The following is a 14,161-nucleotide window of genomic DNA, read 5'->3' on the forward strand; positions in this document are numbered from 1 at the left end:
GCTGAAAGAGACGGGGTGCCTATTTCACAACTCGGGAAGGGTCGTAATTCTAACGATCAAGGTGCTCACGAGCGCTCCTAAGAATGCTTTTTTGCGATAATTAATAACAGTGTATTGAAAATGTACACTTACCTTTCGCCGTAGTAGAATCTCACTAAACTAAATCTCGCGGTGCCTTTCGTCGTGATTATTCAGCAAAAACCGTTCCCTAGATTCCAAACTCATGTTTAATGTTCTCATCTTGCAGTTTCCCCACGTACGAGACACATGGGCATCCTATGTTTAACTCGTTGCCTTGCATCCAATTTCAATCTTAAAATCCAATTTCAATTTTTGTCGGTCACCTTCCGTTTCACTGGGTAAGAAGACTGTCCGCAGTTCGAAACTGCTCGCTGCCCTAGTTTACGGGCGCGTTGAGTTCTAGCAATTAAGAGCTCCGCCAAATCATGAACTATAAAGATGCTCTAGTAATCATTTATATACAGGGTCTCGACAACAGGCCTGACGAGAAGAATTATACTATCCTTCATTTGTGCAGAAAAGCTGGTCAGTTCTATTTGGCTGTCATTATTCCCCTTCGAGCACTTGAAAAAAAAAACAGAAAAAGAACGGCGTAAAAAGTATGGCAACAAATAAATAACCGTTTATGTGGGCAAAAATGAGCAAGAACAGCTTACTGAACCTTTCACGCAATGTGGTTGTTGCATCTATTCAAAACGCTTGACTGTTACTCGCGTGCGTGTGTAAGATATCTGTTATAAACTTTACATTACACTTGCGACTTGAACTGTCTCTTTCTAGCAGGACAACAGCTGTGGGATTCTTTAACCCCTGAGGACGAGAGAGGGCTAGAGCGACAGAGCGGTGGGAAGGTTTAATGTTCATCGAAAAAAATTGCGCCCACCTCCCCGCGAGGGGAACACTGTGTAGATGCGACGCATCGTGGGGTTCACTTGGTGTTTCTGTTGGATTGATTCTGAAATCGCGTGAAACGTGTCGGGAACGCGTATGATTATTATGTTTTATGATTATTATTATGTTTTATTGGCCAATCTTGGTCAATCTCTCTAAGTGGTATGCTTGGGGCTTCGCTGACGCAACGACCTTTACTCCATCATTGTTGCTGTAAGTGGGAGCTTCTTTTCTTTTATTGCAAGTGGTAATCATTGCCCCATCATGCGTTGTATCAGTAGCTTCTTGACGTAGTTTGAATGAGTCAAGGAGTCAAGGCGCGTTCGTAGCATTTCATTCTGTCTCGGTTTTGCGGCGCAGTGGGAAGAGCACCATGTACCTCGCGTTCCACCCACAGGGTCGTGGGATCGAAACCGGGCGCCGCTAACTATTATTTTTTTATAGTAGGGGGAGGGGTGTGGACGAGAGAGGGGCATCGGAGAGGAGAGGGGGTGAGCGGCGGAGATCGCAGCTCGCGCGGCGATGAGAATGGGGGAGGGGCGGATGGCGACAACGCCGCGAGTGAATGGACAAGGCGAGTGAAAGAGATGCAGTCGCATCTAAAAGTCGTAGCGCGAGCGCATGCCGATCGCAAAATGATGAAAGGCATCGATGATAGTGGTGTCCTCGGCGAAACGCTGATGATGAGAGATTCTACATTAGCTATTGCAGGACATCGGCTGTCAGGTAGCAAAAGATATGTAGGTGCAAAAAGAAGAACCCTTTTTTAAATAAGGGCCACCAGCTCAACTTGGATTTTCATTTTGTTTCATGATGTACGAGCGTATAGACGACAAGACGGAAAGTAAGACACAAAAAAAAGCGCTCCCCTCTTGCTTTTCGAATTGTTTACGCGCTGTTATATCATAAGCCTGAATCAACCGCCCAAGTTTTTTTTAATTCAAGAGCTATTTGTTTAGCTATTTCTTCTTTTACAGGCTTGTAAATTTTAAGGACGGCGTAGGCCCTTTGAGATACCCGCCATGACCGAGCCCGATCAGGTCAATACAAAGTTGCCACTCAAGCCTTACATGGCTTAAGTGCTTGAGTGGCAGGTCAGGCTTTTTGTCCTGTTTCAATGAGGACATAAACAATCACCATAAACAACAACACCGTCATCATCATGAAATGGGTTCAGTTATAAACACTCATGCAAGCAAAAGCAAAACACTGATCACCATCATAACACAATGAATGGCAAACAGAGCGTTAGGCCCGCGAAAGAAATGAACAATATAAGTGCAGAGCAAAGGAAAGTGGACGGGTTCGCTGTCGTTTGACCAGTGTAGTCAGAGTCAATGATGTTGGAGTTTGGGTTCAGTAATAAACACCCATGCAAGAAAAAGCAAAACACTCATGATCAACATAACACACAATGAATGTCTAACAGAGCGTTAGGCCCGCGAAAGAAATGAACAAGATAAGTGCAGAGCAAAGGAACGTGGACGGGCTCGCTGTCGTTTGACCGGTGTTGTCGGAGTCAATAGTGTTGGAGTTCTCTTTATCATCCTCTTCCGTGACAAAAGAGATGTCTTCGGGCTTGGATCTGAAATCGCAGTCAAAGAATGGCAAAAAGCACGGATTGCACATACGTATTATCGACATAGAGATGGTAATACTTTAAAGGTGGTTCCGGAACGGCCCTTCATCTTTTCCGCACACTTAGTAAGACCTTGAAGAACGCCTACAGGGGTAGCTACGAAACCTTGTATACATACGGTGAGCTCTGAATAAGGGTTATAGCGCTGTCTAGTGTCACGACAGCGGTGTTAGGACAACTACAATCATAGCTGCGTGAGGCCTGATGAGACCAGCCTACAAGAGCCGTCCCCCACTTGAAAGCACGTGTTTCGAAACTGGGCGGGGCTGCGGCATTCGTCCAAGAGTTTGCGGTAAGATCGGCGTTGCGGAAATGTGCTTGACACAAAAAGCGATTCGCGAATATTTTGACGTTTTTGTGACCATTTACAAACTACAGTAGAATGGGTTGCACGATTGGGTCCACGCCGAGCCGAAAATAGTTAATGGACTACGGTGATGAGTTTTTATTTATAGTTGGAAAGGAAATAGGCTGCAGAGTTTAAGGGCAATGTGAGAACTCGTATGCACACTAGAGACTGTCATTAATGCTAATAATAATAAGGCAATGTTTCCCCTCAGTACGGAGGGCCCTTCCATGGACTTCCAACTGCTACTGACCCGGGCCTAACGAATCGATTGATTGATTGATTGATTGTGGGGGTTTAACGCGCCGACGCAAAGCAGGCGATGAGGCGCGCCGTAGTGGAGGGCTCCGGATTAATTTTGACCACCTGGGGATCTTTAACGTGCGCACGTACACACGGGCGGCCTAACGAATCCGTTCCTTCATACGTCACTTCTCTTGCTTCATCCCTTCACTGAGTTATGTCTCTCCCTGCTTCTAGACCAGTCGCAGGGTAACCATTAGCCATTCTGGGCCCCAGGTGGTCGTCGCCTAGTAGGTGATCTACCCCTCAGAGGCCACTCTGAGGTGTGAAAAAGGCTCCACAAATAAAGTCTAGGATTGCTTGTGAGTTGCTTTTCAGGTGTCACCGTTGCCTGGCCCCTCCCATTTGCCTCTCCGCAGCAGTTTTCAACAGTTCTTGGGCAGTCCAAAACTGTGGTCGCAATGGCTACTCTATGGGAAATTAAAATACGAGGCTTCCCTGAAGCTGTTTTGAGCAGTCTAAAAATGACAAATAAAAGAGGCCTATCAGCTATCCGAAATTCGCTGTCGTCACTTCTGCGCTGGCTGTAAAGACGTCGCTTTTCCACTTTCTGGCTCAGCAGAAAACAGCACCCCGGTTAGACTAGTAAAATCGCTCCGCAACCGGACAAATATCCATTCTTTTTCTGCATGATCAATGACGATAATATTTCGTTCCTTGTTAAGGAAGGCTGACACAGTACGCCAATATTGTTGCTTTTTCTCGTGCAAAAAACAAAAACATGAGAGCTGAATTCTTCCTGTTCGCGGCCACTTACGCTTTCAAATTGCCCTCGACCTTGGCACTGACTGTGGGAAGGGGGGTTTACACGGAAGGCTAGGTGATGCCGATTGCTGAAGTTCTCAGGCACCGCTGAGTTTGCTATATATTTTCTCCGCTTCTTCCTCGTGCGTGACAACAGCTTCGAGTTGCTAACGACCCGGAGAGTCGCGGTCACCCACTGGAGCATTCTCTCCTCCCTACTTTTTCCTCGTTATATCTTCCTCACCTTTACCACGTAAGAGTAATTGCAAGGGCTGCTCACACCGCACCACACAACCGCGCATGCCGTTCTATTCAATTTTGTACCAGATAGTCTGTTCCCCAAGTATTTACGCCAAACCATAAGTCAGGTACAAGCTAATACAGACCAACCTTCGCTTAAAAATAGATTGTCCTTAACCAACCATGCCAGAACTTTGGAAGGCATGCACATTTCAAGCGGAGTTATGTTAAACGCGAACAAAAAAAGATAATTGTCCGGTAGCTGTAACCTTAAGACAGCCTTACCAAATTACTCTTTACTGAACGCCCCCGCAAGGTGGGAAGCGTTCGAACACTAGATTTGAAGAGGTGAACCTTGGTAGTCTATAGAGTCTCTATGGGTGGTCTTCACATTCTTTGGTGCTGAGTGCTCGGAATGATAAATACGTCGTGCGGTGATAATTCAACTCGGGTTGTCTTTTCAATGCTATCAGCAGGGTGCGCATGTTGTATTTGCAATTTCGAGCGTCGTCAACTTACTGCCTAAGAAGCACAGGTTTCCACACTTCGCAGAGTTTTCTCTTCGGCTCACGAATGGTGGTGTAGTTGTCCGGCTCGAGATAGATCACCTCGGGATCTTCGAGTGTGTATTTTGGCCACTTGCCTCCGGTCAAAGGCACCTTAGGTTTCCTGGAAGAAGGGTCACATGGTAGTTGAATACCGTAGCAAAGTTTTTTCTTTATTTCTTACGGTATAGCAGGAGCAGGAGGGGCAGGTAAGCAGGAGGGGCGCTGTATCGCCCCTCCAGCTTGGGCCCAAACTGGGCCTGCAGTATGTACTAAATAAAATAAATAAATGCGTGGTGCACCCCAGAAAATTGCGTGAAGCAGTAAAAAAAGTGAAAAGTGGAACCAGGACCCCGAACATTTTTACGCTCTACAGGCTAGTGGAGAGAGGTGCCATCATTTTTCTTCTAATTCCCCGTTTCGCGTTAGCAAAGTACATAAGATGAAAGGGCAGCGTCTGCCATCTACTGCTCAGGTTAGCGACAAAGTTGGATGAAACGCCTTCGTGCAAGGTGAGAAGTAGGATCACTTCTCCTACTGCTCTTGGAACCCTCAGGGATGCTTCGGACGTTGAGCTCCTTTGGTTAGTCAGGGTCCCCAAACAGGACAATTGGAGGGGTCTAGGGGGGGGGGGGGGGGGGCAAGGGGGTACGACAAAGGAAGCTGTCAGAGAAATTTAACATCGTGCCTGAAGTGCCTCAGTCGCTTGTTTTGAGCGACGATCTTCTTGCAAGTGGCTTTATTGCATAACTTTATGGCAATGCAGAGAAGCTAACCTTTGCATGCCGCTGCGCAGGGGAAGTCAGAGGAGAATCCAAAACACAAAATTACCAATTAGCAGCGAAGCTGTTGTACAAGCCACAAGTACGGTGTTGCAGAAAATAATAGAAGAAAATGCGTAGCGCTCGTGAGCGCGTGCCTCGCGGCGACCGCCGAGCGTTCTCGACGCGCGCAGTGGCTTTGGCAAAAAAAACTGCAACGTTGTCGTCAAGCTCTAGCGCGCATGTAATGCTTGGCGTAAGGGACACGACGAAATCGGTGTATATGACGATAACCACTACTAACACAGCGCATATCAATGACTGAACATGTAAATAAACCATCACAAACTTGTACTAATACGTGGTGATGTGTCCTTCAGTGCTCACATATAAAGAAATCATGCAGCTTCGCTATGGTTAAAGCCTTGCCAGAATTACAGGCAGCTTCGCCAATTGAGCTGGTGGAAGTTGATTGAGGTTGATTTTGCATCTCCCACTGGCCGAAAAGAAGACAGCGGCGTCTTCGATGCATCTGACGACGATTACTAGCGCCGGAACTATGCAAATAAACAATGATACTGAAACTTAACTATGTGTCCGGCAATGCTTGCCTAAACATCTTCGCCATTCCAGTCTTACGCGTGAGTGTAAGCTTCCTTAAAATTTTTTAGATCCTTTCTATTCCCCCTTGCAGCCCAAACATGTTTAAGTGCGTGCGAGGGCTTATTCACTGGAAAACCCTTTCGCAATGAATTCGCAGATTCGCTGCTTTGCTGTCATGAGGGGGAGAAATTCCGGGGAAGCTGCCGCTTTGTAGCACATAAACATTTATCACTTCTATATAAGTTCTGAACGATACCACTGTGCCAACAGATATAACTGCTACTCTTAAGAATCGCGTTCTAAGAGGCATGGTTTTTTGCAACAGGTGTTTCTCTGATGATTACGTATGATGTGTTATTGAGCAACATGCTACACGATGGGGGGTTTTATGTTGCCCGCAGACCCTCTCCGAAAAAAAAAAAATCTGTTAGTGTTGGGATCACTATCCGTGATTCAGAATTGCTTGACGAGACGACGGAGGAAAACTTCCTGGTGGAGAAAAGAGCGCAAGATAAACAAGGACAATAGAAGAGAGATCTACACCACAACGCTGACGTCCTCGTTCTTCCTTCTGTCGTCCTTGTTTATCTCGCGACGTTTTGTACACAATGAACTTGAACTGACTAGCCCAACTTACCGTCCTACTGCAGGAAAACTCCTGTTTTGCGTAAGATAAAAACATGAGAAACATTGCACCTGAATAATATGTACACTGGCGAAGAATAATCAAATTATGATGGTGAATGATGGTGAAAGCAATTCTCCTGCTTCTTAATAGAAATGCAGTATTAGGCAAAACCGCTAAAACGTATCTGTAACAGGGCCATAATGAAATAGTTTTTAGAACCTATTAGTAATTTTATGTAGTTATAAATTATGTGCTTCTTGTGTTTAAGAAGAAATGCTAGGAAAATTCAACGGTGTTTTTCCGGAGAGGGTCATATTCGTAAAAGTAAGAGCTACTGAGAACTTGCTACAAAAATTGCTTATCAAATTTATATTTGATAAGCAATTTGATAAGCAATTCCCGTGCGTCTGGGGCATGCACGCGTTGGAGACGGCCAGTCTAACGAGCTTGAAGAGAAGTTAAAATAACCAGCCACCTCATGTGAGGTCCCGTTATTTGTTGTCGTCTATGACGTGAACGAAAACTAGAGTTGTAGGAGTTATTTGGTTTGAGTGGAAGCCACCTGAGGTGAATTAAAAAATACGTAGTAGACGGAATAAAAACAATTTTGGCTTGCGAGTAAAAAGTGTCGGTCGCGAAAGCAGATTGAGCCAAAACGCTCATCCGCAAACGATGACTGCAAGAACCAGTGATATGAAGTTGACGCTTGATGATTGGGAAAGTTTCCTATGGCTTGGTCGTGCGGAGGAAAGGCAGCATCTCTTCACTGTACGACAAGATCGAAAGAATACCGCAATTTGATGTTATTTGGACCGACAATGCTTCCATGAATATCTTAATAGTCAGAGGATGCTCAACAACAACCTGTTACCAAATCATTAAAGCAGTTCGAGTGGCATCTAACGAACGACAAACAAATTGCCATAAAGCAGATTTGGGTTTAAGCACGCGAATATTCACTAATGTTTTGTTATTGTCGATTTAAGTTAGCTAAGGATGGTAGCGGGAAATTTCACGGGAGTGTATTCATTATCTTTCGTCATAGGTCCTATTTCATGGTTATGCGTTTGTTTATTTTATTTTTTACGATACCAACATACCACAGACTGTAGCCAGCCCAACATTCTGATCACTAGATTTTAGCACACGTAAGATTTGAACCGGGAAACATAGCGCGTTAAATTTTTAGGGCGAAAGCCGTAACAATCCTTTACGCCAAAAATATGGAGATACTTAAAACTTCTTAAGAATTTCAAGGAGAAAGTTTGCGGGCACATTTTGTTGATCTGCTGTTGAATGTTTTGTTGAACTTTCATGGTTCTCTCGTCGGACCCTTACCGCAGCATCATTCATGGCTGCTTTCTCCTGACGGCGGTTACAGCGAGCGCCATTTCGAGTTGCTCAAGCCTCTCCCGCCGTGGTGTACATTCCCGGTCTATCCGGCTCAAGACTCTAACCTGGTGCGTCGCCACTCGTAGCAATGTGAAAGCTAACTCTGAGCCCACGAGGCGACGCACATTGAGAACGTTATCGGGTCCGTCGCCCTTCCTCAGAACACTCTTCCGGCTCTGCTGCTACCCTCCTCTTGCGCGTGCTCGCAGGATCGCGCTCCGATTTTCTATACCACCGATTTTCTGTACGTTTTACAGCGAAGCTGTTTAGCAAATCATAATTTTTCGTGTCCGATGTTAAAAATAGCAAGAAATTGCCGAGCATACCCACTGGGGTGATCGATCAAGACGGGCCAAGACGAGCATAGCAACTTAGGGAGAATGGCCAAGATTCCCCCCCCCCTCTCCCCCCAAAAAAGCTCCAGCGTTTGCCGTAAGCGTGTCAGCACTTGCTCGGAACGAGAAAAACTCCAATGTTCGCCGTAATTGGGGCAACACTTACTCGGAACCAGAAAGGCACGTCATAGCATACGCCCCCCGAAGGTGATGTCTAAGGAATACCACTTCAAAAAAAAAGAAATGAAGGAAGCTCGCACTTATAACAACAATGATGGAGTGCGGGTAGTTGCGGCAATGAGACCGCGGATCAAATGGCACGGAGTGCGCTGCAATTTGCACCGACTGTTAAAGTTTCCCCCAATCACTGGAACGACTTCAGGCCAACAGTGGCCGAATATTTCAAGTCGTTCGGAAATCTCTATCTCCAGCCTTGCGTCACTAAGGGACTTACAGATTGGAGGCAACATTGCTGTACCGCATCCGAACGGGCAAAGCGAAGACCACACCATGGCTATTCAAGGTGGGCCTCGTGCGATCGCCTCAGTGTTCGTCATGTGCAGTGACAGGGGATGCACACCACTACGTAATGTGTTGCCCAGAGCATGATGTGGAGCGGAATGCAATGCTATCATCCATTCGGAAGCTGGCAGCTCCACACAGCACTCTGGACCACAACGTCTTTCCAATGGGACATTATATGCTGCGCAGAGACGTGTCGCGCCTTTTCCTAAGCTTTCTTCAAAAGATGGAACTGGCGAACTCGTGGTAAAAGGACACTACCATTGGCTAATTAGGAGGAGCATATCCAGCCAGGCTAACCCCGCCTGATCCCACACAACCACCACCACCCCCACCACCACCACCATAGTTGTGGCAGCGAAGAAGAACCAAATCGGCTGCAATCGGGTGCGTAAACCGTCGGGATGGTCGTGAAAGTTGCGTACAGCTTCGCTACCTCGAAGTCTTACACGTTAGGCTGAGCTCCCTTTATTTGTTCGTGCCTCACGCGTTCCATGAAACATAGCACGTGCACACCCGTGCTCAAGACATTTCGTGCACGCACGCACGCACGCACGCACGCCCGCACATGTTGACGACACGAGTCCTTTTACAGCGAAGCGCGCTTTGCCTCGCTGGTGGCGGCCGTAAGCAAAAACGCACTGCGGGAAAGCCAACTCACACAATGAGAGAGCACATAATGGTCATGGGTTTCCACAAAGGCACATCAAGCGCCTCAAAAGCCAAAGAAAGCGCTTGCCGTGGTGGGCATCGAACCTGGGTAGCTCGCGTTTTGCAGCCGACGTCTATCCGATTGCGCCACTCCGACACGGTCGAAACAGTTTGGATTTTGAACTGACTTTGACTGCCGTTGAATGGAACTTCTAAACAAATAAATAAATAAACCCGAACTGCTAAATAAATCAAATTCAAACAAATCAACCGCAAACGCCCACTAACTTAATTTCGTGCAGAGAAAGTTTCGTGTTTAACCGTCTCTCTCGTTAGATTAAAGGGGCTTTTATTTTTTCTTCACTGTTTTTTCCGCTTGGCGCTCACGTCACCGAGGATTCAGACACGTATAGCACAAATTTTTAGGGTTTGACACTCGTATGCTTAGGCACGAAGCCTACAATTACCTGAAAGCTTTAGTTAATCTCGAATAAGTTTGCGAGGTCCTACTGCATGGAGTGCACAAGCGAAATGATGATATTAGAACGACCGACAACAATACTTGCTCATTAATATCCTACACCTACAAGATAAGAGATTCAATGTGGCGCCGTTTTGTTAGCAAGAAAGGAGGAGCCTTACCCGTCTCTGTAAAATGTCCCCCAGGCCGTGACGATTTCTTCCATGAAACTCTTCTCGCTGGCTGTGTAGTGGGCTTCAGCCAGCATCTGTCTTCCCGTGTCGCCCAAAGGCTCCGTGTAGCGCTCCGTGTCGTTGACAAACACGAGCGAGCCGATCGTGAAGGGAAGGTCATCGCCGTGAGCGACTCCGACGGACTCAGGCCAGCGGCTGTAGGACGGACGGTGCACAAACACGTACCTGTACGTGTTTACACCCTGCTGCTGTGCCAGCATGTCCGCGAATATTTGCGTCGGGCAGTAGAATGTGATGTCGCCGAACATCTCGCCGAAGATGGTCTCGACTTCCTTCATAGTCTTACGCTCTTCGTCAGGACCACCAAGGTAGGCGGTGACAATCCTACGGCTCTGCCATACGGGAATGTCTAGCATTTGGACCATCACCAGGATGGCCACCAGCCTGTAGTCGGTCTCGAGTAAGTCCGCGAAGTGCGGAAAGGCGAGCTTGAGGTGGTTGAGGAACACGGTACCCTCGTTTTTCACTGTACCCAAGAGGACCTCGGTCGTGGCCAGTTCCTGGTATGCTTCCACGGATAAAACGTCCGCCGGCAGGAAGTCGTCACCGTCAATGGGAGAGAACATTTGCTTGATAAGGTCGAAGCCTTGCACGGTTCGCGTGATATCCGAAGCCTCCATTTCCCGCAGACAGCTCATGATCTCTTTCTTCTGCTCGTTCAGCGTCTTGTTCAAGTTGTAGCATCCGAGGAAGCCCGTGGCAGTCGTGAACTTCCCCGCGCCCTTGAAGAACAAGCCAATCACTAACGACAGCGGGCTTCCGCTCTGCATGACGATTCTCTTGAACAGACCCTTGCTTTGAGGGGAAATCGCGTGCAGTCCTACCGACGCCGCTCCAGCGCTCTGGCCGCTTAGAGTTACCCTATTTGGATCTCCTCCGAAGTTTCGTATGTTTGCCTGCACCCATTTGAGAACTAAGTTCTGGTCCCAGAGACCCATGTTACCTGGCAGTTCGGACTCTTCAAGCGACAGAAATCCCATTATACCAACCCTGTAATTGAACGTCACGAACACCACTCCAGTAAGAGCCACGAAATTAGCGGGATCGTTTATGAACAGAGCTGAGTCGCCCCACTGAAATCCACCGCCATGAATGTACACGACGACGGGCAGGCTTCTCTCGTCGCATGAATCCGGCGTTTGGCACTGGGTCGCTGCAGGTCGCCACACATTGAGGTACAAGCAGTCTTCCGAAGCAGTATTCGAGTAGTCCAGCGTAACCCCTTCGAACAGGGGCAACAGTAGCTGCCAGCATGGCTTCGGCTTCTCAACGGCCTTGTAGGTACCGTTCCATGGCTTGAGAGGCCGCGGTTTCTGAAATCTCAGCTCCCCTATCGGCGGTTCGGCGTACGGTATTCCAAGAAACGCGTCGATCGTTTGACCACCTACTTGGATCTGCTTCCCGGTGACCTGTCCGGTATTTATAATCACTGCGGGTCTGACGTCATCCGCCGAGCACTGTCGGAGCGAGCACAGAACGAACACAGCGATGATAGCCGCTAGCAGTTTGAACTGAGGATGCATTCTGTGTGGCGAGCACGCGATCGGTTTCGCTTGCATCCTGAACTTGCTAGGAAGCAGCTCTGTCTTCGACTTGAGTCTGGAGCTACGAATGTAAAGGTGGCTCGGTAAATGTTCCGTAAGTGTCTCCGGCTCCCACATTTCTCCTTGATGGGAACAAAACCATTGCTCGCGGGGCTTCCATTTCTTTGCCAATTTGTCCAAACAAGGAAGCTCTTGCCCCAAGGGCGTCGGGTGACTTCGAGGTCAATACGTCAGATCTCTGTATTTTTCTACCGGCTGCGGAACTACGCAGGGCGCGCAGCCTTTCGGTGTGCTAAGGATGGGAGAAAGAGGCGAACGAAGAAGCAGAAAAGTCAACGTAATGTGCGTGACAGTTGCTTTCTCCTCCTTCGGGGGCGTCTTTTATGTCTACCGCGCTTCGAATGGCCTGTTTGGGCCGCTCTATTATGTGGGAATGAAGGAAAGCGCAGCATCCTTCATAAAGCCCGGAGCCTCAATCGCTTTCTTTACCAACACCTCCCCGCCTTTTCGCGCGTTCTCGTGTTTGTAAAGCCCATTGCATGCGTGAAATCCGGACCTTTTGAAGCGTTTAAAAGGGTGTGTCATTGAATCGCGGTACAAAAAAAAATATGAGTAAAAAAAAGAAAGAGGCAGGGGTCGCACGTACCTGTAAAGTTTCCTCATGTTGCAACCCGGTTCCATTGCTGAAGGTGACGTCGGTGGGTACTGATGACGGGCGTAAAAGTTCGGGGGACGAAGTTACAAAGGATTCAGTATTTTTTTTCTCAGTGAATGAATGTCGTTGTGACTTTTATTCGCTGAGGAACCTCTGCATCGAAGGTGATAACTGCGGGCTGTCGCTTTTATACCGTTAATTCAAAGCTTCTGCCGTACATTACGTTCTGATGAAATAAACAGAAACGGGGAAAAGAACTACTGCAACCATTTTGCTCACTGATCTGCTGCTTTATCCGTTCAATCTGCCTTCATCGGCCAGGTACGAGGAATACAGATCACCGCTACTACTGCAGTGTAACGCATTTCACGATTCTTGTTTTCTGAGTCTCAGAACGGTTAACGACACTCGGACAGCGCTGGCCACCACGTCGGTAACCGCGACGCAACGAAGGTCAACAAGCGACAAGATATGTCCGTGCATGCGGTGAGATCTGAGGAGAGCGTTGTCGGCAGTTCTTGCGAGGTACGTCTACAACAAAAGGGCTACGAATCTGCCTGAATAACACTGTTCTCCGCCGAGCAGATATGTAAACACATCTACTGAAGTATACTACTCCGACATACCCTGCAACCGGGACCGATTCACTGGCGGCGGCGAACTAATCTCACTTGCAGGGCGTGCCACAAAGGAACGATGATAACCAAAAAATAACAGCCTGAAATAACACAGTCTGAAAAATAAGTCTCACGTGGTAACGAGAGAGATATGAATGACGCAGGTTTTTCGTTTCGTACTTCACAGTTAATCTACACTCCGGCAGATGATGAGAGGAACCTTTTTATGACCGCACGTGGGTACTGTTGGGAAGCCAGGGGCTGACTTCTCAGGGGCTGACTGTTGGGAATTTCACCGCTGTCTCCACTGTTGCGAACCATGGTAGCGTGGTCGATGTGGGCCGAGGTGGGTGAAGTGCCGGGGCAGTCATGACGGGCAAGTTGACGAAGAAGAAAACTTTATATACAAGTATTTACATCTTGGTATGAGAGCGGGCAGTGCGCTCCTGCGCGCGCGAGATTAAATAGGGCACGTTGGGTCCATTCCCCTTCACCCCTTTTCTCCGGTTGACGTCAGGATGCACCAATCATAGAACATGGCACTGATGGCAGCGCCACCACGCAAAACACAAAACACACGCGCGCACACGCACGAGATACCCCTCCCCTCCTGGGCAGGTGAGCGCCAGGTTGCTCCCGCCGTGGCAATCCGCCATGGTCAGAGCCTTCCCCTGTCCTGGCGATGTTGCCCCACCACAAAGACTCCTTGCATCCCTCCGCGGGAATATTCTTTGAATGGCTTATTGAAGACAACACGCCACAAAAGGCCAAGACAATGAGGCGCGGGCCCGCCACCGAGGATTGCAGTGCAGGGCGCCAAGCAATGCTTTTGTTAGCACCGCCGCTGGCCGGTTGGCGCTTTGAGAAGTCACGAAGTCACTGAAAGGCGCATAGTTCAAGTAACAGCAAGTTCGCCACTGTGAATACGCCGGTTCGTGGCAAGTCGATGACTGAGGGTCAAAGGCAAGTTTTCGGGGAATCAGCGTCGCAACAGTACTAAAGAAACGTTT

General features: G+C 48.0%; 1 protein-coding gene across 1 annotated transcript in view; it reads right to left on the reverse strand.

The window, feature by feature from the left end:
* Positions 1-2,287: 2,287 nt before the first annotated feature.
* LOC144179834 (uncharacterized) overlaps positions 2,288-14,161 on the reverse strand; it is a 32,272-nt gene continuing 20,398 nt past the window's right edge. The window contains exons 4-6 of the mRNA XM_077708264.1: positions 10,264-12,101; positions 4,704-4,853; positions 2,288-2,497 (exon numbers count right to left, since the gene is read on the reverse strand). Coding sequence (XP_077564390.1) covers positions 2,335-2,497; positions 4,704-4,853; positions 10,264-12,101 — 2,151 coding nt within the window. The 3' untranslated portion in view covers positions 2,288-2,334. The remainder of the gene's footprint in view (positions 2,498-4,703; positions 4,854-10,263; positions 12,102-14,161) is intronic.

This window comes from Haemaphysalis longicornis, unplaced genomic scaffold, assembly GCF_048455015.1.
Source record: "Haemaphysalis longicornis isolate Haplotype H1 unplaced genomic scaffold, Haemaphysalis longicornis Haplotype H1 scaffold_4, whole genome shotgun sequence".
NCBI classification, from domain to species: Eukaryota; Metazoa; Arthropoda; class Arachnida; order Ixodida; family Ixodidae; genus Haemaphysalis; species Haemaphysalis longicornis.